This window comes from Mus musculus, chromosome 9 (assembly GCF_000001635.26).
Source record: "Mus musculus strain C57BL/6J chromosome 9, GRCm38.p6 C57BL/6J".
Classification (NCBI taxonomy): domain Eukaryota; kingdom Metazoa; phylum Chordata; class Mammalia; order Rodentia; family Muridae; genus Mus; species Mus musculus.
Window position 1 is genome coordinate 65,426,663 of NC_000075.6, and position 26,412 is coordinate 65,453,074.

The following is a 26,412-nucleotide window of genomic DNA, read 5'->3' on the forward strand; positions in this document are numbered from 1 at the left end:
AGTGTGCTTGAGACCCTGGCTTCAGTGTGTAGCTCTAGAAAAAAAAAATCTACAAATGACTTCTGCTGCAGCAGCACACACCTGTTAGCCCAGTACTTGGGAGGTGAACAAGAGACTCATCACAAGTTTTAGGCCAGTCAGCTTGATAGAAAATGTTCCAGGAAAGCCAGGGTGGGCTAGTGAGATCTTATCTGTTGGTGATAGGTGCCATTAGTCCTAGCATTTGGGAGATAGAGACAGGAGGATTTCTATGAGTTTGAGACCAGCCTAATCTACAGAGCCAGTTCTGGGAGAGCAAACAAAAATGTACACGCCACCATACTTCCTTGGGGGACTAATGTTCATGTTAAAGCCAGAGTGGAGGGAGGAATCAAACAGTGGAATGTGTGATATTTTGATGAATGTGGAAGGAGGGGCAGTAAAGGAATCCATAATCATTGGTTGTAGGCCCTGACTTGATCTTTACACATGAAGGGTCGTGGAGGGCTGCTGTCACATGTCGCAAGGCAAGCTATCTTTGTGAAGAAGTAAAATCATCTTGGTAAAGCCAGGCGTGGTGGCGTATGCCTTTAATCTCAGCACTTGGGAGGCAGAGGCAGGCAGATTTCTGAGTTCGAGGCCAGCCTGGTCTACAAAGTGAGTTCCAGGACAGCCATGGCTAAACAGAGAAACCCTGTCTTGAAACCGCCCCCCTCCCATGATCTTGGTGAATGTATTCTTGTCCAGGAAATGCTATTGAGATATTTTACTGGGGAAATTGGTGGGACACACTGGAGACTATCTTCAGTGTGGAAAGTGCCTTCCTCTTGTTTGTTTTATCTATAGTGCTAGGGACTTTCTATGTCATTGACCTCAATTTATCATTCTCATTTCTTTCTATTACTGTGGCTCCTTGATGCTGGTTACATTGTAACTAAATATGTTCTTCACCTGCCTGCTGAATCAGAGTCCAAATGTAAAAGAAACTCAAAGTCTAACAGCCTCTAAGTAGCCCTTGGCTGTCCTAGAAGTTTAATCATTGTAAGAAACAGCAGTCTTTGACTAGTTTAATTTTAAGACTAAGTGTACAACACCGTGCTTGAAGAACAACAAGCCATCTGTCAGTGAGCACTGGGTATTAAGCTGTGTGCATTCTTTGATGGGTCCTGTGTAGTGTGCAGTTGACCATAGCACTCGTGAACACATGATACCAGGCATGGTGACAAGTGTCTGAAATCTAAGAACTCAGGAGACAGAGTCAGGAAGATCCAGAGTTCAAGCCCCTTAAAAGTAATCAGAAAATATGTGGAAACATTTTTATCAGGCCTCATAATTTCTTTCCAGAAGGAAGTTGTCAACTATATTGTGTGTGTGTGCATGTGTGTGTGTGTGTGTGTGTGTGTGTGTGTGTGTGAGAGAGAGAGAGAGATTGAGAGAGAGAGAGAGAGAGAGAGAGAGAGAGAGATTGATTTTGTCCAAGATTGAACTTGGCATGAGATCTGTCCTGTTTGGGGAGATTGCTTGGTTAAATTGTTTGTTACATAAGCATGCTCCCTAGAACCCATGTAAAAATGCCAGGCTTGGAAAAACCCAGGCATGGTGGAGCATGGCCTTAATACCAGGACGAGGGACACGAAGACAGGCAGATTCTTGGGGTTTTCTGGTCACTCTAGGCTAATCGGAGAACTCCAGGCCAGGAAGAGATCATGTCTCAGAAAACAAGGTGAATGACACGTGATCATGACTTCTGGCCTTCACACGTATGTATCAAAGATCTGTCTTGGTTTAAAAGGAGAAAAAAAGCCGGGCGTGGTGGCGCACGCCTTTAATCCCAGCACTCGGGAGGCAGAGGCAGGCGAATTTCTGAGTTCGAGGCCAGCCTGGTCTACAGAGTGAGTTCCAGGACAGCCAGGGCTATAAAGAGAAACCCTGTCTCGAAAAAAGAAAAAAAAAAAAAAAGGAGAAAAAAAAGATTCTCTCTTTATATTTGTTAGATCTTTTACCTAGTTGATCACTTGTTTTTTAGATTTATTTACTTATTTTATGTATGTGAGCACACTGTTGTTCTCTTCAGACACACCAGATGAGGGCATCTGATCCCATTACAGATGATTGTGAGCCACAGTGTGGTCTCTCTCTCTCTCTCTCTCTCTCTCTCTCTCTCTCTCTCTCTCTCTCTCTCTCTCTCCAGGGTTTCTCTGTATAGTCCTGGCTGTCCTGGAATTCACTTTATAGACCAGACTGGCCTTGAACTCAGAAATACACCTGCCTCTGCCTCCCAAGTGCTGGGATTAAAGGTGTGCGCCACCACTGCCTGGCTCAGTTAATACTCTTAACCGCAGAGACATCTCTCCAGCCCTGATCACTTTTTACATTAAAAACAAAACAAAAGCAAAAACAGAGGGAAGCCTGCAGGCCAACAGAGCAGAGACAAGCATACCTGCCGGAGCCCTGGCACCCACCCTGCGGTTAATTTCTAAGCTCAGCTTCCACTTTAGGAAGGGTTTCCTAATAAATACAACATGACTGAGCTTGCGCATTCATGCAGATGGTGAGTCTGAATTGTAAAGGCTGTTCTATTTAACTCAGACTCACACAGAGACTTCCGTAACGGACAAAGACCTATTGGCATAGGATGTGGCCCAGAGAAGTAATCTTTTGCCTATGCATTTGTAAAACCCTTAAGTTGTCTATCGGTATATGGTGCTTCAGCCAGCATTTCACATTTCTGGAATTATCTGCTGCTAGATAAGGAATCAGGAATCCTGAGACTGAAGTGCTCAGGTACAGCCTGACAGGTGGGCACGTGCAATGACATCGGTTCCACTGGGAAGCCTGAGGTTTCTGTTTTTCTTGCAGTATCAATAGTTAAGATTCCCAGTTACTGCCAACAGGAAGGCAAAATGGGACAGCCATTTTGCAAGCAGTTCTCAGTAGTATAGATCCTGACCCTGTAAATTTGGAGCCTATACCCAAATACTCTCTCAAAAAAGCACATGTATCTGAAGGAAGAGGCTTTAAAAAATATTTACTATTTTTATTTTATGTGCATGTCTATATACCATATGTGTGCAGTGCCAAGGTAGGCCAGAAGAGGAAGTCAGATCTCCTGGAACTGGAGTTTTGTTAGCAGTCCCTCTGGGTGCAGGGGGATGAACTCAGAGCCTCTGGAAGAGCAGCCAGCGCTCTTAACCACTAAGCCAGCTCTCGAGCCCTGATACAACCTTTTTGGAAAACAGTTACCAGAGCTGCCAAGTGTTTTACTTTACATTTTATTTCTTAGAACGTTTAAGTTAAAAGGCTTTTCTCTTTATATTTTCATTTATTTACTTGAGTTTGTACACGGCTATGACTATGTCACGTGACACACGTGAGCCGCCAGAGGCCAACCTGTGGTAGTTATTTCTTCCACCAAGTGAATTCTGGGGCTTGGTGACAAACACCTTCACCTGCTGAGCCATCTCACTGGCCCCCAACTCTCTGACATTACAAGATGATGCCATCTAACTGTTTTGTGGCACACTCGGCTATGCTGGGACACATGGGGCCCATGGGCCTCAGGTTGGACACACCTGATAACAGTTCCCCTTTTGGGAATCTGCCCAAAAGAACTGAAAACATTTCTGCAATAAAACTTGTATACAACTGTTCCTAGAAGTATTAGTCATATGTCTGGTATTGCTGTGGTCATTGCTAATGTGATGACCTATTAGATAAGCATAAGGGATTTTTAACTCTTATTGATTATAATCACCAGAATATACTTACAATCACTTAGTCTTATACTCTATAAAATCAGATGTTTGAACTTCTTTTCCTATTTATTTGTTTATTTACCTACTTATTTATTTAAGACAGAATCTTACTCTGTAGCTTAGGTTGTTGACCCCAAACAAACCTGTATGTAGCCCAGGCTGGGCTTGAACTCTCTGTAACTCTCTTGCCTCAGCTCTCCAAGTGCTAGGATTACAGACATGAGTCACCATGACCAACTTAACCATTTTTTTTTAATCAAAGTAGACTCCACACAGAATCCAGAAGTCAAAAACTGATAGGGTAGAATGGCCTGAAGTGAGAATGTATGGTGCTGGTTGTTTTTGCTGTCAGCTTGACACAGACACACAAACTGTCCAAGTGCCTTACTTGGGCTTTCAATCCCATGACATTCTATTGTTTATCAAACATAACAATGTAACTTTAATGTCTCCATTTAAAGTCTGTGTGGGGTGGGGTGGGGTGGGGTGGGGGGGAGTGTGTAGCTGATGAAGGTCAAAGGACACTCTCTGATGCTGGTCCATGGGTACTTTCCACCTTTTGTTTGAGGCAAGATCTCTCACTGGCCTGAAACATGGCCGCACAGGCCAGGCTGGCGGACCATCAAGCGTCTGGGGATTCTCAGGACTCTGCTGCACATTTGTAGCTCTGGGATCAAGGCACGCCCAGGAGCTCTGGGGTCTGGACTCAGATCCTCACATTTGTGGGGCAAGTACTTAACCACTGAGCCATCCTGCCTGCCCTTGCTCTAAAAAGGTTTACACAGGACTGGAGAGATGGTTCAGTGGTTAAGGGCACTGGTTGCTCCTCTAGAGATCTGGGGTTCAATTCCCACCACCTTCATGACAGCTTACAACTGTCGGTAATTCCAGTTCCAGGGGATCTATTCTACCAGACATGCATATCTGCGTGCAAGCAAAATACTCATACATATAAAATAAAATAAAGAGATATTTAAATAAGTAAATGAAATAAAATAAAAATGTTTAAACAGAAAATGTCCTCAGGGACAGCCTAATATATATGTATTTCTTCTCTTCCTTTCTTCCTTCCTTTCTCTCTTTCTCTCTTTTCAAAAAAAAAATGTATTTTAAGACAAGGTCTCACTATGTAGCCCAGCCTGCCTGGAGCTCTAGACTCTCCAGCTTCAGCCTCTCTCCCAAGGGTGCCAGGATTACAGATGTGCACCACTGTCTGGGGCACGTTTATCTGTCTTTCATTTCTTGAATGAATTGTCTTAGTAATCAGCACAATTAACTGATTCTTCAGGGGTTGTTGTTGTTGTAGTTTGATTTGGGTTGGGTTGGTAACTTAGAATTCACAATGTAGCCCAGGCTGGCTTTGAATCTATAGAGAGCTGTTCACCTGGGCCTCCCGTGTGCTGGGATTAAAGGCCTGTGTACCCCACACTCAACTCTGACTCCTTGGTGTTTTATCCGAACACACTTTTCCTTTCTTGCTTCACCTTGTTTCCCTCAAGAAATTGTTTTTGTTTGGTTTTCAAGTCAAGGTTTGGCTAAGTGTCCCAGCCTGTCATTAACTCCTGGCAATCCTCTTGCCTCAGCCTTCTGAATGCTGATTTGCAGCTGTGAGCCACCATGTCTGGCTTTCCCAAGTGATTTTCACTTATTATAAATTTATCTAAGTGTTTGGCATTCTCTAAATCAGTCAAAATATGAGCTTCTCAAACCTGCAGCCTCCTTAATTCTTTGTGGCAGTGAGCAGAGGTGCTTTATACTAAAAGAACAGTTCTCTTCTGTGTTCACTGAATAGAGTATATACTGAATAGAGTGTATACTGAACTGTTCTTCAAAGAAGGAATTGGGGAACATATTGTCTCCTTTCAAATTTTTATTTTATAAAAATTCTTGTTTTTATAAAATGTGACGCTACTTAGTGTTTGTGAACTACTTACAAGGAAAGTAAGCCAATCAGAGTAAAATCTGCTGAAGTTACACAGGCAATAGACACAGCAGAGAGCCAGTCTGCCATCCTCAACAAGGGAAAAGGTTGGTGACATCGCCCTCTTGTGGAATTTTCCTGCAACAACAACCGAGAGTCCATAGTGGTGCTTGAAGGGCATCCCAAATGGCTCAGTGGGCACTGTGGGTTAAGTCTGTGACCCTGATACTGGGCTGGTGCCTATGCATAGCATGTATTTCCCCTGGTCCTGAGGCATTGCTTCCCCTGATGGAGGCAAAAGCTTTTGCTCTTACTTCCTGCCCCCCGGGGGGGCTCCAGCTGCTCCTCTTTTTGACCCAACACCAAATGGTTGACTAAATATGAGCACATGCAAGCACAGGTATACACATTTATCCTATGGCTGGTTTCCTTGTCCCACAGAAAATAGACATATGGCAACATTGTAAGATGGTGGGAACATGGAAGAATGGTTCAAGGGGGATTAGGCTACTTCCACATACCAGTTTTCTATGGAGCTGAAGAACTTTCCAGAAGAAATATCTGAAAACTAAAACACTGATCAGAAACTCATTGTCTGGCTTCCAATACCTTAGATATGCTTTGTGGATGTCCTAATGGTGTGTGCCCTTTTTTTTTTTTCAGGGAAAGGCAAATGTTTATTTGTCCTAGATAGAGCACCAATCACAGACCAAAGAAATCATTCCGTCTAAGCCTAAAGATCCAGCGTGTTTAATTAGGTCAGTCACAGGAGCACGGACACCTTACAGGCAGTTGTACACTGAGGAAGAGCCTCCTCAGCAGCCACTGTTCACCACTTTGTATCCTCAGACAGGAGTGGGCTTCCCCTGATCCCACACGGGAATGTGGCTGGGCCTGATCTTATGAAGGTCTCTAGTGGGTGATCACAGCCACTCTGATCTCATAGACAGCAGTGCTGTCAGCAGTGCCTGGAGGATACAGATGTACAAACATTTATTACACAGATCTCCTTGGCCTTGCAGCTCATCTCTGTGCTGAAAGCGAATCCAGTGAGGAATTTATCTGCACTTGGAAGGGTCAGGTTCTTATGTGTCTAACTCACTATGAAGAACTTAAAAAATTTTTTTTTCGTTTTTGAACCAGACAGTAGTGAAGCACATGTTTAATCCCAGCACTCAGGAGGCAAAGGTGAGTAGATCTCTGAGTTTGAGGCCAGCGTGGTGTACAGAGTGAGTTGCAGGACAACAGGGCTGTGCAGAGAAGCCCCTTTCAAAAGACAAAACAAAATTTCATTTTGTATTTAGGGAAAACTCCATCTTTACACTCATATCATATTCAGCTTCTCCTCCTCCTCCATCTCTCCCTCCTCCTCTCCCTCCTCCTCTCCCTCCTCCTCTCCCTCCTCCTCCTTCTCCTCCTCCTCCTTCTCCTCTTTTTCCTCCTCCTCCTCTCCCTCCTCCTTCTCCTCCTCTCCTCCTCCTCCCCCCTCCTCCTCTCCCTCCTCCTCCTCCTCCTCCTCCTCCTCCTCCTCCTCCTCCTCCTCCTTCTCCTCCTCCTTCTCCTCCTCCTCTAAGAAGTTTACTGTGGGAGGATCACAAGGTCTTGGCCAGCATCGAAGACACAGCAAGACCAGACCCTGCCTCACACAAACAAGCAAACAGGGACAGAAAGGTGCCAGTCAGTAGCAATAGGCTGCTCTATGAAGAAAAGATTAATGCTAGCCTCTTGCTCCAACAAGCTAGTTGTGTGGTAGGCAGAGGGTGCTGTGAGCGGCAGGAGGCAGCGTTTGTGGCACAGCTACGTGGGAGAGCTTGAGCTGCTGAAAATAAACTACATCAGCCTTGTGCCTATGTCTGTGCACCGAGTGCACATTGTGCCTGCAATGCCCTCAGAGGCCAGGAGAGGATGCCCTGGAGTTACAGGTGGTTGTGAGCCACCATGTGGGTACAGGAATTAAACAGGAGTCCTTTGTTAGAGCACCCTGTGCTCTTACTTGCTGACCCATCTCTCCAGACCCATACTTGAAGATTTTGCTTTTTAGTGGTGTGTTTGTCGCATGACTGCAGTGCCTGCAGGGGCCAGAAGAGGGCAGTGAGTCTCCTAGATCTGGCAATGTGTGTGCTAGAAAACAAACTCAGGTCCTCTGCAAGAACAGCGAGCATCTTAACCACTGAGCCGTCTCTCCAGCTCCAGTAGGTCACACCTTCAGTCGGTATTCAAAAGACAGCACCTTGAGTGTCAGAATCATGTTCCACTTCCCCTAAGTTAGGATTCTGGGACTGACTTGATCAGAGGAGGATACGGCTTGGCATCACATCTCATTTCCCTCATATGGTCAGATGCACCGGCTAGCAGCATCATAATCTTTGCCTCTCTTTTCTACTTAGCCCAAGGAATTTGCCGCTCTCTGGGCACACATTGGCCAACTTTCCACAACTATGGCAAACAAAGCCGCTCTCAGTTTTGAGGGGACACATGGAGAAAAAAATTATTGAATCTGTGAGGTAGGAGTTCAAGGCCTCAGGGAGGGTGTTGTCTTAGCACTGAAAAATGGATACCATTTAGTGAGGAAGAGAGGAAATGTGAGGTGGATGGAACGCTCAAGGGCACAGAAGCAGGGATCCTCAAAACTAAATGAAAGACTGCTCCAGGGCCTCTGGCTTTCAGGCCATGTGACAGGAATTAGATGAGAGAGGAACCTGATGCTGCTCTATAGCCAGAGCCAGCGTCACAAGCATGACCCATGTTAAGGACCCCAGTGTACCTTGGAAACACATATCTATCTGCACACCATGGTCTTCAGAGGTCTTCAGCAGATAGCCCTCACCCCTCCGTTTCCCTACAGTCTCCCTATGGCATCCCACATGGGAGGCCTGAGAATCTAAGAGTCTTGGATTCCTGAAGTGACTTCAGACAGGTGAGCAAACCTTAGTTTCATTGGGTGTGGAAATCCTGAGTTGCTTAGTAGTTAAGATTGCTGTTCAGGTCGAATGGTTAGGATCATGGCTTTGGAGCTGGAGGGACAGGACCCCTCGTTGCAGAGATGGCTCAGCAGTTAAGAGCACTGGCTTCCCTTCCATAGGACCCAGGTTCAATTCCCAGGCCCATGTGGCAGCTCAGAACTGTCTCGAGTTGTAGGGGATTCCACACTCTTACACAGACATGCATGCAGGCAAAGCACCAAAGCACGTAAAACAAAAATAAATTAAAAAAAAATTTGTAAAGTTTTAAAAAATAGTTTCTTTTAAAGGTTTGTTTTATTCATATGAGTGTCTTGCTTGTGTGTATATATCTGCAGTGTTCTTTGAAGAGCTTGGCTGAATAATACACATCAAAGTCCCCTCAAATTTCTTCCTTAGTGGTTCTTCAGTTGAGCCACGCCTCCAAAGCGGCAGGCCCCGCCTTGTCGTCTGCGCGTGCTTGGGCCTTTGAGCTCTTTGCTCCGCCCCCCACCATGGGCACGCATGCGCATGGTGGGCCGCTGCGGGCCGAGGTGATGCTCCTTCCGCGGTGCTGCTGGGGTCGGTGGCTGATGGGAAGGAGGCCACGCTGTTCCTGTCAAGCACCTGCCGGGTTCGACGGGAAGGACGGCCGAGGTTCCCGAGTCCGCGAGAAGCCGCCTTGGCGGGTGCTGTTCCTCGGCACCGACCACTTTGCCCGGGAAACGCTGCGGGCGCTGCACGCCGCCAGGTACCGGGGCAGGGTCCCACGCCGAGCCGCGGTGGCGACCCCAGGGCAGCGAGGTCCCGGGAAGGCGCCCTGTTGGGTCCCGGCCGGCAGAGCTCCTGTGGCTCCTGCAGCATCTGCCAGCAGACCCTCCATCTCCCCGAGCCTGGGAACCGGTACCTGGAGAGGCCCGGCCAGTACCCAGGGTCGTGGGCGGAGCCGGTTAGCTGAAAAGGGCTGTGACTCCAAAGTTCGTCCCTTCCTGGTGTTGGTGGCCTCCGTTTCCTTGCCCTTTTACACGCCTGTGTTTTCAAATGAATACATTTCTAAGTTAGAACAGTTTCATATACATATAATATTTATGCGATTTAACTAACCTTGTCTACTAGGAAGAAAGTTATTTGTAATTCACCCTTTCCTGAAAGGCTGCTGTGTCTACCGCCCCACTTCCCTGGAAGGATATTTGGTTATTTATCGGTCCCTGGTTTCCAGGCACTTATCTCGCCTCCATCCCTGCCTTCCTACAAACACTTTTCTTTTTAAATAAGATTTTTACTTTGAGATTTTATTTGTATGTGTGTGTGTCTATGAGCATGTACGTGTTGGTGCCTGTGGAGGCCTAAAGTGAGTGTCCCATTCCCTGGAGCTGGAGTGACAGGCCCTTGTGAGCTACACCCTGTGGATGCTGTAAGAAGAGAGCTGACTTCTGAAAGTTTTCCTCTCATTTCCACACACATGCTGTAGCATACGCCTGCACACACGCACACAGTAATAATAGCACATGCCCACACCATGCACACAATAATAATAATAAAAGACAATTTAATTTTTAAATTATTAAATTTAAACCCTGTGTGTTGGTTGCAAAAAATCTTAATTATTTTAGCTCTAAATGTACTATGGGTTTAATCATAAAAATAGCTTTGCTGTGCATGAAATAGTTTAGCTTTGGGCTGTTGCCCTGACACTGTCAAATTTTTTTTCCCCCAATCTTTCTGATTCAGAGACGGCAAAGAGGAAAAGTTAATTGAGAAACTGGAGGTTGTCACAGTGCCTTCGCTATCCCCCAAAGGACTACCTGTGAAGCAATATGCTATTCAGTCTCAGCTCCCGGTGTACGAGTGGCCCGACGTGGGATCTGGAGAATATGATGTTGGGGTAGTGGCTTCCTTTGGCCGGCTTTTGAGTGAGGCTCTTATTCTTAAATTTCCCTAGTAAGTTTTACTTATAAGGAAATACAGTGTGGCGATCATGTCTTTTTTATGAATGGGTCTAGCAACTAAAATGCCATAATTTAAACTGTTTGTTTGTTTTCTTTCTTTCTTTTCTTTCTCCATTCAGACAGGGTCTCATTATATGTAGCCTTGGCTGTCCTGTTGCAATTCACTATATAGAGCAGGCTAGCCTCAAACTCACAGAGAAATCTGCCTATATCTGTCTCCTAGGTGTGTAGATTAAAAGTGTATACCATCAGGCCCAGATTAAACTATGTTTTCTTCCCTGTCTTCTTTTAAAATAAGATTTATTTTTGGCACAAAGTATCGAACTCCTTGGCTTTCCTACGCCCTCATTTAAATATCATGCATTTGCTGACAACCCCTGCCCAACTCTCCCTTGACTCCAGGTACTCACCTTGCCCACAGCTCTGTGTGGATGTTCCATTGGCTTCTCTCACTGAAAAGACTTAACCTCTCTGCAGACCTTTATCTAAGAACTAGGAACCCCAGCCTTCTGGATGCTGGGCCCCAAACCCCAGAGTCATTCTTCAGTTGTCTTGTGTCCCATGTCCAGTCCATTATGGTTAAATCCGTCATCAGCACTATGTCCATTCTTGTCTGTATTAACTGCAGTCACCTCCTAGAGGGCCTCTGCAGATGCTGTGGCCTCTCCTGATTCATTCTACACCAGCTCGACTGCCTGGCTGAATGTGGCAAGCGTTTTCTCCCCTTAAAATCTCTGGCCCAGTTCCTGCCTTGAATCTTAGCACTTGCAAGGCAGAGGCTGCAGCAGCAGCAGCAGCAGCAGCAACAGCAGGCAGCAGATCTCTTGAGTTCAAGGCCAGTCTTCTCTACAGAGTAAATTTCAGGACAGCCAGGGCTTCACAGAAAAACCCTGTCTCTTTTAAAGATTGCTAGGATTTGAACCCAGGACTTCTGGAAGGGCAGTCGTAACTGCTGAGCCATCTCTCTAGCCCCCTGAGAAATCTTGTCTCAAAAAACAAAACAAAACAAATCTCTGTACATGTCAAGCATGCATACATTCCTTTAATCTCAGCACTCTAAGCAGCAGCTGAGAAGAAAATAATAAAATCTCTGCACAGTTCCCTCTATCTGAAGAACTCTTCGTGTTTCTGATGGCATTTCAGTCAACAATAGATGGTGTAGCTGACACTACTCCGTAAGATCGTATGGCCTGGAGATGTGATAGCTGTTGAACTTGTATAAATTTCACCCTCAACTGAATGTTTGGGTAGGAATATCACTTGATGACACGGTATCTTATTATATATCCCTGCTTGCTTTGTTGTTTTAATTAAAAACATTTTTGCATAGATATACTCATTTTATTTTATGTGCATGAGTGTTTTGTTTGCATTTTATATATATATACACACACACACACACACACACACATATACATTTTTTCTTTTTTTTTAAAGATTTATTTATTGGTTATATGTAAGTACACTGTAGCTGTCTTCAGACATTCCAGAAGAGGGAGTCAGATCTCGTTAAGGATGGTTGTGAGCCACCATGTGGTTGCTGGGATTTGAACTACGGACCTTCGGAAGAGCAGTCGGGTGCTCTTACCCACTGAGCCATCTCACCAGCCCTTTTTTTCTTTTTTTAAAGATTTATTTATTATATGTGAGTACACTGTAGCTGTCTTCAGAAACTCCAGAAGAGGGCATCAGATCTCATTACGGATGGTTGTGAGCCACCGTGTGGTTTCTGGGATTTGAACTCAGGACCTTTGGAAGAGCAGTCGGTGCTCTTAACCGCTGAGTCATTCTCCAGCCCTTGTTTGCATAATATGTTTGTGCCCCATGTGGTACCTGGTGTTCAGGGAGGCCACAAGAGGATGTCAGATTCCCTGGAACTGTAGTTATAGATGTTTGTGATCCACCGTGTGGGGTGCTGAGAACCTGAACCCTGGTCCCCTTAACCACTTAGCTGTCTCTCCAACCTCTGCATGCTCTGATTTTAAGTTTTATTGGTTACCTATGGTAAAAGAGTGAACTCACCTCTGACTTTATGTTTTAGGTGATACATTTTCAAGGTCATGTGCTTTTAACCCTATGGGTTTTAGACTACAGGTGATAGATGCTGTCAGGTATTTTCAGGGTGATGATTGTTTGAAACAGGGCCTCAATCTGTGGCACTGGCCAGCCTGGAACTCACAGCAGTTCTCCCCCCTCAGCTTTCCAAGTGCTAGGATTAATAAGTGCCACCATGCCAGGCTCTTGGAAAGTTTAATGATGAAAGCGCATGTTAGTTGGGTAGCAACAACTAGTTCCCGTACTAATTTCTGCCTTTTCTGACTCAGCGGCATACTGAATGTGCACCCCAGTTGCCTCCCGAGGTGGCGTGGTCCCGCTCCGATAATCCACACGGTGCTTCATGGAGACACTGTCACTGGCGTAACGATTATGCAAATTAGACCCAAAAGGTAGAATTTATTAAGTTAAACTAGTGTGTGTCTGAGACCTTTGTGGTTGGGGAGTGGTCAGAGTATGCTGACTTGGCTAAGTCTCCAGTGTCACCCTTTGCCTTCGTAGTCACTGTGAGTGTTCCTAGTCTCTAACATAAGTGTGTGTCTTCAGAGATTCATACAGAGTCCTTCAAAGTCCTTGTAAATCAGTCTTTGGAAGTGTTAACATCTTCTAAAAAAGTTTCTCTAAAAAGATATAGATGACAGATGCATTTGGAGTATGCGTGTGTGTGTGTGTGTGTGTGTGTGTGTGTGTGTGTGTGTGGTGTGGTGTGTGTGTGGTGTGTGTGTGTGTGTGTGTGTGTGTGTTGATTTGCTTTGGATGTTTTGAGATAGAGTCATTGTATGTCTCTGGCTGGCCTAGAGCTCACTATGTGAACTAGGCTGAGCTCAGACTCAAGAGAGTTCCTCTTGCAGCTGCTTCCCAATACTAGTATTAAAGGCATATGCGACCCTCCTCCTTTCTTACTTTTGAGGCCTCCTGTATGCCAGGATTCCAGGGTGACTTCAAACTTGAGTGACTGACAGGTTTATAGCCTGCAAAATCTGTCTCTGTGATATGGTGACAAATATATTTGTCTTAATAAATAATGAAGTTGGCTACTTTGGGCTTGCTTGCTTATTTATTTATTTATTGTATTTTCTTCCCAGATTTGATATAGGCCCAATTCTCCAGCAGGAAACCATCCCTGTGCCTCCCAAGAGCACATCAAAGGAATTGGAAGCAGTGTTGTCAAAACTTGGTGCCAACATGGTACAGTGTTTGTCGTCGTCGTCATCAGCATGAGAAGGCTTCTTAAGCAATACAAATCTTCTGATTTGTCATTTTAAAGCTTCCTTGGTAGGGGTGGGCATGGGGTCCGGGCAGTGAGATGGCTCAGCAGGTGAAGGTGCTTGTCGCCAAGCCTGATGACCTCAATGCAGTCCCCGGGACGAACACGATGAAAGAAGAGAACTGAGTCCAGCAAGGTCTCTGACCCCCGCCCAGGTTCATGTCCACACTGTAAACAGTAATAAAATAGTTAATAGCATGAGAGAGATCAAGACTGGAATTGGGACTAAACATGGTCATATTCACCTAACACTCAGGAGGCTGAGGCAGGAGACTCATGTGCTTTAGGTCAGCCTGGGCTAATGAGATCTTGTCCTCAGTAACCCATTACAACCAAGCAGAGAGTGGTTCTTGTCCCTGGCTTCCTACAAGTTTTCCCAATCTATGTGAGCATTGAGAATTGCAGAGTGGGTACTTAATAAAAGCCTTCAAATAAAATAGGTGATCTTCAGTGGTCCCCTCCATCCCATAGTGCCCTCTCCCCACCCTTGCACGTGTGGCTGCTTCTCTCACTCGGCCTGTAGCCACTAGGACCCTGTTCTTTTCCCAGCTGGATGGCTAGTACCTCGTGTTCTGGGCATCCCCTCAGAAGTGACTCTCTGTGGCAGCTGCTGTTTATCCAGACTATTTAGATACTCTGTGACTTTTCTTTTGCACCCTGCCAACCACCTCTGAAGTAATTGTAGCTGACACTTGTTTCACAGATGCAACATTGAGGGCTACAAACATATCAGAGAACTTTTCCAAAATGCCAGCACTGGTAGGTTAGGAGACAGGATTGGAGCATGCTCCTGTGAGGCCTTGCTGCCTTGCGTAGGGTGAGAGTGTAGTCTGCACAGCACAGACTGCCTGACAGTTAAGAGCCTGTGCATCCGGGTACAGGTCAGCCCTGTTCGGAAGCAGTTTGGTGCCTGTGCTCCATAGAGCAGCTTGGTGCAGCCACCCATCAGCACACGTCCTCACAGGCGAAGCCAGTTTGCCCCCACTCTTGCTGGGATAGGTTACCTCATGGCACTGAACTGTGTCTGTTGAATACTCTGCTCTCTCTCTCTCTCTCTCTCTCTCTCTCTCCTTTTGTATTTGTAGCTTATCTCAGTTTTGAAAAATCTGCCCGAAAGTCTGAACAATGGAAGGCCGCAGCCAGCCGAGGGAGTGACATATGGTGAGTGGAGGCCAGACACTCTCACCTCTTGTAAAGGTTCCGTTGGCCTTGATGGCGGCTAAATGCTCCACCCTCTTCACAGCCTTGTGTGTGTTTTCCAGATCATGGTTGGTAAGCTCTCAACAGTTCCCCCAGCCTTTTATTTTGAGAAGTATTTAGCACCTCTGCCCCAAATCTTTCTGCGTTTATATTTTGTGTATATAAAGTTCTGATTGTTCATCTGCAAGTATAAATGATGAAATTCATCTCCACGTTCTTTAGCATGCACTTGGAGGTGTGGCTCAGTGGCACTGGCTGCTCTTGCAGACAGCCTAGATTAGATACCCAGCACTTACATGGTGGCCCACAACTATCTGTAACTCTGCTCCCAGGAGACCTGACACTGTCTTCTGGCCTGTGGGTACTGCATCAGTGTGATACAGAGAGAGTCACACAGACAAAGCATGCACATAAAATAAAAAAGGTAAAACAAACAACAAAAACAAAGGCATTAAACATGTCCTGATAGCATCCAGTATCCCGTCTGTACAGGTCTTCCCAAATGTCCGAGGATGTATTTTATATCCATTCAAAACCAAACAATAACAATCTAGGACCCAAGGAACACATTTTTAAGACTGCTTCAATCTTTGTGTTTTGCTAATATAATCCTAATTAGTCACCCCAAATGTAAAACTTTTGGTGTCAAAAGAGGATATTCTGGAACTGGGGTTGCAAATGGCCATGAGCCACCATGTGGGTGCTAGGAGCCAAAGCACTAAGTGCCATGAGCAGGCTCCCCAGACCCTGCTCTCTGTTTCTGTCTTATGGGCAGAGTTCTCCGTTGCGTGATCTGTCCTATGCATTCAGCACATGCCCTGCTGAGGGGGCGCGAGCCGGTTCCAGGCTGGAATCACTTGTGTCCACGATGGTTCCTGATCCAGTAGCCGAGGCCCAGTTGAATGGCGAGGTCCTCCCTGTGATCACAGCTGACTCGGGAAGTAAGGCCGACGGATCCTCAGGTCACGGCCAGCCTGGGCTGGACAGTAAAGCCTTTTCAGGAAAAAAAAAATGAGTAAATAAAACATTGCCGTAGTTTTAATGTGCGTTAAACACAATTATCACTCCTGTGAGTGATAGTAATGACATTTTTGTGTTTAAGGAGTATTTGTCGGCTTTGTATTTCCTTTTTTTCTGGAGGTATCTTACTGTTGTTCCATTTTTCTATATCAGGATTTAGGTTTGTTCCTTTTCACTTATTAGGAATATTTCATATAATTCTGAAATTCAGCCTCTGTCATATGAACTACACACTTTCAGTTTGATATGTTTTAATTTTAACTTATGCCTTTTATGTTTGTCTTTTCAAAAATGCTTTTTATTTATTTGTTTGGTTTTTTTTTTCCTACCTTGATCATTCAGTTCTCAAATAAAAAGCATACACAATGTTTATGTTTACAATAAGCCTTAATCAGCACTAGGGCTGGGCAGATGTCTACCCTCTATGCTATTAGAATCCACTTTCCTATCAATAACTCTGAATTACTAATTATGTTTCATCTGCCCTGCCCTTAGCTCCAATTGGCCAGCCCCCAGGGCCACGATTTTGTCTGTTTGTTTGTTTGTTTTGTTTTGTTTTTATGGTTTACCTAGCCCAAGGCTGTTTCTCTTTCTTCTTCCACCTCCCTCTCTTGGTTCTCCTCAGACCCCCAAGCCCAGGAACACACACCCACCCTACCCCCCACCGGCCTATGTCTTGAATGCCCAGCTATTAGCAGCTTTATTTACCAATCAAAAATAACTTGGCAACAGGTTACGCCGTGTCACTTGGGTCTACACACAGATTCTCTTGCAGCCCAATATTAGCATTAGAATACAAATAGCATAAGGCTAACCCACTATAGCTTTTCAGGGGCTGGTGCTCCTGCCCCGGAAGCTCCAGGGATTGAACTCACATTGCCATACTTGGAGGCAAGCACCTTTACTAGTTTAGCCGTCTTGCCTGTCCTCTCTGGAGTTTTGAGTCCAAGCTAAAAAGTAGTTTGCTCATGATTTAATACTTGTCAGGCTTCCTTATTTTAACTTCATATTGCAGCACATTTTAGACATATGGAAAAGCTGACTATTCTCTTCTGTTTGTAATTCAGCCTGACTCTTACCAGTTCATGAACACTGAACCCTGTTCATTCTTGCTTATGTCTCATCTTGCAGCCCCCAAGGTCTCTGCTGGCACCAGCTGTGTCAAGTGGGAGGAGCAAACCTCAGAGCAAGTACTCAGACTTCACCTTGCCATTGGGGATATAGTAAGTTGGACAATTGTGTTGTGTTTTTACTATATTGTTTCCTTTCTAGGTATATTTATTTAGGAATGAACCTTATGAACTAAACATGAAATTTTCTTAAACTTTAAATTTTAAGTTTTGATATAGCTTTGGAATTCACAAAGTGCTTTCAAATGTACATTCTGCCATATCTCCTAATCAGGTTTGGTTATCGATTATCCCCTATTATAAAGGAGAATAAAAACAAGATAAGTAACTTAAGTGTGACCAGTCACTAGGCAATGAATCTAAGTCTTCTAACTAACTTATATATCTTTCTGCCTTGGTGCTGGGAGCGGAACTTGGATCTTCTTCAAGAGCAGGACTTGCTCTCAGCTGCTAAGTCATCTCCAGCCCCCATTTGTTTGTTTGGAGAGCAGGTCTCACTCTGTGGTCCAGGCTGGTTTGGAACTCACTTTGTAGCACACGTTGTCCTCACATTCAGGCATTCTCCTGCATCAGCCTTCTACACACTGGGCTGACAGATATGGCCAATACCTGGCTGGCTGGCTTGCTTCTTCCTTCCTTCCTTCCTTCCTTCCTTCCTTCCTTCCTTCCTTCCTTCTTTCCTTCCTTCCTTCCTTTCTCTCTCTCCCTCTCTTTCTTCCTTCCTTCCTTCCTTTTCTTCCTTTTCTTCCTTCCTTCCTTTCTTTCTGAGATGATCTCAGAGTAGCTTTGAGCTGAAACTCTACAACCCCCACCCCCACCCCCGTTTCCATACATTCACGTAATGTCTTAAAACATCAACATCAAAATACAGTCTGAAAATGATGAGATCAGAGAAACTAAGGGAAATTATTTCTGGTATATTTATTTTCATTATGCTTTCAGACAGCTTTTGTTGCATTCCTTTATATTGTGAATGTGTTAAAATAGCAAAGACTGCATTTCATGTTGTCCAGTAAGTGGCACCATTGAGGCAGTTGGCTGGCCCTTGCCAGTGAAACCTGCCTTTGATTTTGTTTTTTTTTTCTTTTTAAGCATTCTTCCTTTCAAGGTTTATTTCATTTTTTATGTGTGTACTTGTGTGTCTGGGTATATGAGCATGTACATGTGCAGGTACACATACCCGTGCACTCACAGAGGCCAGGAGAGACCATTCGCTACTTCAGAGCTGTAGTTACAGCCGCTTCCTAGATACCAGGCTTGCTATGTGGGCGATGGGGCATGAACTCCCATCGTCACGATTATACAGTGAGCTCTCCAAACCACTGAGCCATCTCTCTAGTCTCAAATAGAGGCTGGCGACCCTATATGTTATTTAATGCCTATGGGCATTTTGCCTGCATGCTTATCTTTGCATCATATTTGTCCCTAGTGCTCTTTGAGGCCAGAAGAGAGCATTGGACTCCCTGGGACTGGAGTTACATACAGACAGTTGTGAGCAGTTGTGTGGGTGCTGGAACCAAACCCAGTTTCTCTGTGCTCTTAACGACTGAGCCATCTCTCCAGCCCTGATTCTGCATTTTAAAATCAAACTGCTTAGGCCTGGCTTGGTGGCGCATGCTTTAATCCCAACACTCAGGAGGCAGAGGCAGGCAGATCACTGAGCTACATACTGAGTTCAAGGACAGCCAAAGCTTTGTACAGAGATCCTGTCTCAAACAAACAAGCAATATTAAAAACGTATTTATATATGTATGGTTAATGTATAGTTAACAGTATTATATCCCTGAAATTTGTTAATAAGGATAAACTAGTGCTTTGTGCTTTTTATTTTAAGAAAACCAAAGATGGGTCAAGTATTTTTCACACACAGATACACATACACACACACACAGACACACACACACACACACACAAAGGATTGGAAGACAGCAGAGTTAGGTAACTTTATAATCATATTATCTTAACGTGTAAAGAGGCCTTGCTCTTAAAGCATGGTTATGAGCTACTGAAGTCACGTGCGAATAGACTGGTGACTCTAAATCCATAAAAATTAAAAACCATCTTAGAAAAGCAATTAGTCATAAGACTCAAAGTTTTCAAACTGGAAGAAAGATCTGTAACACATACTAGAATTCAATGTCTAACTTCCTAAATATGTATAAAATTCTCATAAATTAACAAGAGATAGACTGCTCCACTTTCTGTTGGTTTTGGTTCTGTTGTTAAGGCAGAATCTTACTCTGCTGCCAGGGTGGACTTGAACTCATGGAGCTCCTTCTGCCGTATCCCCGAGTGCTGGGGTTTAGTGTGAACCCTCATGCCTGCTTAAATGGTAGACTTGGGAGGAATCTCTGTGATTGGAGTTTTCCCCTTCAGGGCTGAGGGTGGAGCCTGCGGTGTTACACGTGGCAGGCATGTTTTCTACCATCAGTTCTATAACTCAGCTTGTAGTTTTGGGTTTTTTGTGTGCATTGTTTTTGAGAAGGTAGCCCTGGCTAGCCTAGAACTATGTAGACTAGGCTAGCCACAAACTCACAGAGGTCTACCTGCTTCTACCACCCAGTGCTGGGATTTATTTAAGTTCTTACAGCTGTGTCCTCTTCACATTTATCTAGTATGTGTGCTGTAGCATGTTGGTCAGAGGACAACTTTGAAAAATTTATTCTCTCTTTCCATCTTGTCCGGCCTTCACACAGGACTCAGGCCATCTGGCTTAGTAGCAAATATATTTACCTATTGAGCCAGCCAGCCAGCCCCGAAAAGTTGTTTACTGCCACAGTTTATAACAGCAAGACACTGCTCTCTGAAATAGCAAGAAATTGGAAATGTGTGAGATGCCTTTTATAAAGTATTATATATGATTTTATAACTGTGATTAATTCTCAGATGGACACAGGTGTGCGTGGGGGCAGGTGAAGGAGACACACATGCACTGACAGCCATGCTCTAGGCTTTTGCACTAATAACATTTAGTGTGAGGGGTATAACACAGGGCATACACACCAAGCTCGTAACAGTGGTGGCCTCTTGTGAAAGTATAAAATCCTATCACTTTCTTAACACGAACGCTTAATTCTTGCTTCCAAACTGAGCATAAATGTTTACTTGGACATATTAAGGCTTCTATTTTAAAAACTACTAACTCTTACATAAAATGTAAGATTTTACACATACTGCAGAGATGATACAGAGGATCAGCCAGGCCCTGTTTCAGCAGATTTGATGACTGAGTGCCCAGTCCCTCTGGACGTGTAAGGAACATCGGAGTGGGTTAATAGATGGCAGTCTCCAAAAGGCTTTGGGCTTTGTATGTGTTCCTTCATGAGTCCTTCCGTTCCAATTGCAGGTCCCACTGCAGACGCTCTGGATGGAGAACACCGTTAAACTTCTGGATCTCGTAGAAGTTAACAATTCCATCCTTGCAGGTACTGACTTCTGAATAGCTGACAAGTTGTTTTCACTGCAGTCCACTTGAAAATGTGTCATGCCCCCCCCCCACCTCTCCATATTTCTAATTCTCAGACACAGACAGAACATAAGGATCTGTGTTTTCTTTTGTTACTACTTTTCTTTCTTTTTTTGTTTGTTTGTTTTTGTTTTTTGAGACAGGGTTTCTCTGTGTAGCCCTGGCTGTCCTGGAACTCACTCTGTAGATCAGACTGGCCTCGAACTCAGAATTCTGCCTGCCTCTGCCTCCCAAGTGCTGGGTGGGATTAAAGGCATGGGCCACCACTGCCTGGCCTTTTTTATTTTTCCGTGCACTAATGATAACACCTTGCAGTTGCTCTCCTTATCCCTTGCAAAGTCCATTCATGTGTCTTTTCTCATGCAAGCATCACATGAACCTGGAAGCTGGCAGGCAGTGTCACTGTGCTCCTATAAACTCCAGAGGGGGGCTGTAGAGTGACTTAGTTAAAGTCACACTGGTGAAAATAATGAAAATGTCTGGACAGTGCAGAGAGTGCACAACACGTCACACTACAGTTTCTTCTGAGGTCCCTGAGCAGTCTCTGGATGTGTCGAGCAGGAATGTGGGAAACTGGTAAAGAACATTTAATTGGGACTGGCTTACAGTTTCAAGGGTTCATTCCATTATCATCATGGCAGGCAGCGTGGCAACTTCCAAACAGACATGGTGCTGTGGGAGCCAAGAGTTCTACATCTCGGTCCAAAGTCAGCAGCAAGAGACTGTCTTCTGCAGGCAACCGGAGGAGGGTCTCTTCTGCACTGGGCGGAGCTTGAAAACTAGGAGTCCTCAAAGCCAGACAACACAGGGACACACTTTCTCCAGCAAGGCCACGCCTCCTAATGGTGCCACTTCCCACAGGCCAAGCATATTCAATCAACCACGTAGAAGAAGTCTCACATCCTGTGAGGTGCTCCACTGCTGGGCAGCTAGTTTCTCAAAATGACAGTACTGAATTGACAAATTCAGCATCAAAGGTGATTCCTGGGAGATGGAGCAAGGACTTTAACTTCTGATTTGTGTGGAACTCTGCCAGAGCACATGGCTCTGAGCAGTTTTAGATCGCAGAGCTAGGGCTTAGCAAGTGTGTCCCTCCGTAATTAGTTCTGCCTCTGCAGAGTTATTTATTCATTTATTTATTTTTGTTTGTCAGTGCTGGAGATGGAGCCCAGGGTCTTCTAATCCTGGGCATGTCTGTACCATGTTACATCCAGGCTGGGCAGGAAGCATGGGGATCTCTGGGAAGTCCAGCTTGCCTAACTCCATTACACATATGCACACATTGTATTGATTTTTAAGGAGTACCATGATGTTGCATAATTATTTCTCTTGTGTTCTCTCCCGCCTTTTAGATCCGAAATTAACAGGACAAACTGTAACTCCGGGGTTCGTGGTGTACCACAGACCATCGCAAATGCTGCTGGTTCGCTGTAAGGTACGTTGACTTTAGCTTCAAGTTATTGTGATTGTTTTTGCTAAATTTGTATTTCTTTTTCCTTTTCTTTTGAGATGAGGTCTTAAGTAGCCTAGGCCAGTCTTGAACTCACTGTTGAGTTTTTGGCCCAGGTTGGCCTAAAACTGATCCTCCTGCCTCTGCCTGCTAAGTGTTGAAATTGCAGGTATGTACCACCATTACCAGGGTTTCCATTTACCATTTGTGGTGGTTGGAATGAGGTGTCCATGGGCTCACAGGTTTGAATACTTAGTCAGCAGGGAGTAGAGCTCTTTGAAGGGATTAGAAGGATTAGGAGGTGTGCCCCTGTTGAAAGAAAGTGTGTCATGCGGGGTGGGCTTTGAAGTTTCAAAAGCCCATGCCAGGCCTAGAGTCTGTCTGTCCCTGTGCCTCATTTGTGAATCAGAATATAAAACTTCTCCACTCCAAGCAGGCTGCTATGATGATAGTGGACAAGGCCTCTGAAACTGTAGCCACGCCCCACTTAAATGCTTTCTTTTGTAAGTGTTGCCTTGGTTATGATGTCTCTCTCTTCACAGCAATGGAGCACTAATAAGACAGCGTTTTCAGTTTCAGATTAATCTAAAAAACAATTTAATTTCTCTAAGAAACAGTCATCTCTCCAGCATAATTTTTTTAAAGTGATGAAGTTTTTATCATTGCTACCCTATGAAAGAAGATTCCATAATGATGGACTTCTGGAAGTTACTCTTAGTGATTAACTTAATCAGTAAGCTTTGATATCTGATGTCAGTTATCAAGCATTTGCTTGGTGACCACAGGGCATGAGTCCTCAACAGCAGTTAACCAGGGCCATGTCCTCATCATGTCCTGTGCTGCGAATAAGACCTTGACCCAAAAACACTGTCCTCTCACATTTCCAGGTCACTCCATCACTGTGGGAAGTAGACACAGGAACTCAGGGCAGGAACTGAAGCAGAGGCTTGCTAAGTTCTCCCTCCTTCCCTCCCTCCTTCCCTCCCTCCTTCCCTCCCTCCCTCCCTCTGTGTTTTACATATATGAGTCTTTTCCTACATGTGTATGCTTAATGTCCACACCAGTCAGAAGAAGGTGTTGGGTCCTCTGCAACTAGAGTTACGGATGGTAATGAACCACCCTGTGTGTGCTAGGAACTGAACCTCAGTACTCTGTAAGAGCAACACATGCTCTAATAAATGAACTCTCTGCAGCCTCCTAGCTACCTTTCTTTTCCAGCCTTCCTATGTCAATTAACAATCAAGAAAGCACCTCACAGATGTGCTCAGAGGAGGGCAGAGGGCAGCTTGTAGGTGCTGGCTCTCCCATCACATTCTGTCCTTCCCATGGCACTCTCTCATCATGCTGGGCAGCAAGCACCTCTACTGACTGAGTGTCTCATGCTCGAGGAAAGTTTTAAAACATGTCTATATGTGTGTAGGGTGTGTGAATGCAGGTACATGCATGCCACAGCACACATGCAAGTCTGAGGAGGGCCTGGGGTCAGTCTGCTTTTCATCTCATTTGAGACCCAATCTCTGTTCTTCACTGCAGATCCCCGGTTATCTGGCCTATAAGCTCCCTTTGAGACTTCTGTCTCTGGCTCCCACTCCCCGAAGCTGATGTGTATGTTCTGGGGATCCAAACTTGGGTAAATGCTTTACCCTCTGAGCCATCTCCCCATCTCAAGTCTTTTTTCTTTTGAGTTATCTAAAATGGCTGGAGAAGGCCCTCAGGATGGCTCAGCAGGAAAAGGCCCCTGACACACAAGCCTGATAACCTAAGTGAGTTCAGTCCTCAAAATTCACACCCGGAAGCCGGGAAGAACCAGCTACACAGAGCTGACCTCTGACCACCACATGTCCCTACTACCATGCACACTTACAGAGCCATAGTAATACTTCTTTTAAAAGTTTCAAGTGATAAGAGCCTGCTGTTGTAGCACCCTGGAAGTAGAGGCAGGAGGATTGTGTATTGGAGGATTGTCTCAGCAACATATTGTGTTCTAGGCCATCCTGAGCCCGGGCTACATAGTGGGGTGGGGTTTTTTTGGGGGGGTGGGGAATTGTTATTTGGTTTTTTTTTTTTTTTGTGACAGGGTTTCTCTGTGTAGCTCTGGCTGTTCTAGAACTCACTCTGTAGACCAGGCTGTCCTTGAACTTAGAGATCCACCCAAGTGTTGGGACTGAGGTGTGTACTGCCATGTCAGGCTGCTAGAGTGAATTTTTTAATGACTGGAACCATTGTTTAACAAAGCTATGGCATGTTTCTAAGAAGTGTTCCACATCCCTTCTGTTTCCTGGATATTTCTATTTTGTGGTAGTTATGTTAGATTTTGAATACTCACGAAGCATGTTTTAATATGTGTGAAAGACTGGTCTACCAACACAGACTGTATGTGCAGAGCCCTCTATCATCAGTTCTCTTCAGCTCTCTCTGAGGCACACCAGGTGACCTCTCTTGGTCTGAGTCTGAATATACTCATTCTCTGTATTTGGTTCTCCCAGAAGCAGCTGTAGCTGGGGAGTGTGTGAGCGAGACTCTTATCAGTTGTGTTACCTTGGAAAAAAATCACCCACCAACCACAAGCATCGGTTATCTAACCTGGGGCTGATAGGCTGATACTGGATTTGCCTACCTTTTAGACCTGTTGTTTTTGGATTTAAAACTCTGTGTGTGTGTGTGTGTAGATATGTACATGTGATTGTGCAAGTGCCCACATAGGCCAGAGGTGTTGAATTCCGCAGAACTGGAATTATCAGGCAGTTGTGAGCTGCCCAATAGTGGATGCTGAGAACCAACCTTGGTCCTCTGCAAGAGCAGTGCATGCTCTTTAACTATGGAGCCAACTCTCCAGCCTTGACTTGTTATGTTTGGGTAACGTTGTATTCTATTTCCTCAGTTGAAATGGGTTAGGACAGTTGTTATTGCGCCTTCATGAGGAACTTTTAGAGACAAGGCATTGCATGTCATCCAGTACAATGTGTTTTGCAGCTAAGTGGTTAGTAACAGCAGTTGTTTCTATAACATTTGAGGTTTTTGTTGTTCTAAAGATATGGCTTTACTAGGTAGCCCTGGCTTTCCTTGAACTCGGAGATCGGCCTGGCCTGCCTCCCCAGTGCTGGGGTTAAAGGCTGCATCACCATGCCTGACGAGGTTTATAAAGTACAGTTTATTTTGTTGTCAAGCTTTGCCCCCATTGTCTACTCACTATCTGTTCTTTGTCCTTTAGGATGGCTGGATCGGTGTTCGGTCAGTAATGCTTAAGAAAACACTAACAGCTACTGATTTCTACAATGGATATTTGCATGCGTGGTACCAGAAAAATTCCCACGCTCACCCAAGCCAGTGCAGATTTCAGACTCTCAGACTTCCAACAAAGATGCAGCAGAAAACAAAGTTGTTGCTATGCAACAGTGCATTAAGTAGCTAGAAAGACAACGGACAAGGACCTATTACACACTTGTAATTTATTAAAAGCTTGATTTACAAGCAAGAAGATGACAGCGTGGGAGAAAGAGAAGTGGTTGTCAGGAGGCGGAAGTCTTTCGCTCTCCATTGTGTGTAGCAGTCAAGGGCGGACTTTTCTACTTGAATCACACAAGAAGTTTAAATAAAATTTGTATTTATAATGTTCAGCTTAAAGGAGCTTGTATCCTTTGAAGAGTAAGACAACTAAATGGTGTGCATATATTCTAAAAGGTTGTTTTAAATGGTGCATCTATGGACTTCGGGCCTAGCTCAGTAGGTAGAGTGCCTGCTTAGCCATGGTGAAGTTCTGAGTTCGATCCCCAGCACCTCATAATCCAGATAGTGGTGCACACCTGTAGTCCCAGCACTCAGCAGAAGCAGGAACGTCAGAAGTTGAAGGGCATCCTCAGCTGTCCGCGAGTTCTGTAGGACATTCCAATTTGGATTTTTATTATTGCTGGAAAAAAGTTTGCTTTACCCCAGACTTGAAACTGGACTCCGGCTTGGGGTGGGGCTCAGTTGGTAGAATACTTGCCTAGTGTGTACACAGTGCTGTAGTCCCAGTACTTGGAAGATGAAGGCGGGAGGATCAGTTCAAGGCATCACTACCAAGCATGTTTAAGGCCTGCCCAGGGCTGGAGAGAGGGCTCAGCGGTTAAGAACACTGACTGCTCTTCCAGAGGTCCTGAGTTCAATTCCCAGCAACCACATGGTGGCTCACAACCATCTGGAATGAGATCTGATGCCTTCTTCTGGTGTGTCTGAAGACAGCTACAGTGTACTCACATATAATAATAAATCTTTAAAAAACAAAAAAAGGCCTGCCCAGGG

At 44.9% G+C, this 26,412-nt stretch overlaps 1 protein-coding gene across 1 annotated transcript; it reads left to right on the forward strand.

The window, feature by feature from the left end:
* The first annotated feature begins 9,119 nt into the window (after positions 1-9,119).
* On the forward strand, positions 9,120-26,392 carry Mtfmt (mitochondrial methionyl-tRNA formyltransferase). The gene is made up of 9 exons (NM_027134.3): positions 9,120-9,345; positions 10,326-10,535; positions 12,868-12,990; positions 13,684-13,786; positions 14,951-15,026; positions 17,217-17,308; positions 20,562-20,640; positions 22,034-22,116; positions 25,343-26,392. Exons 1-9 carry the CDS (start codon positions 9,152-9,154, stop codon positions 25,541-25,543), a joined length of 1,161 nt encoding a protein of 386 aa, NP_081410.2. The 5' UTR covers positions 9,120-9,151; the 3' UTR covers positions 25,544-26,392.
* Positions 26,393-26,412: the final 20 nt, after the last annotated feature.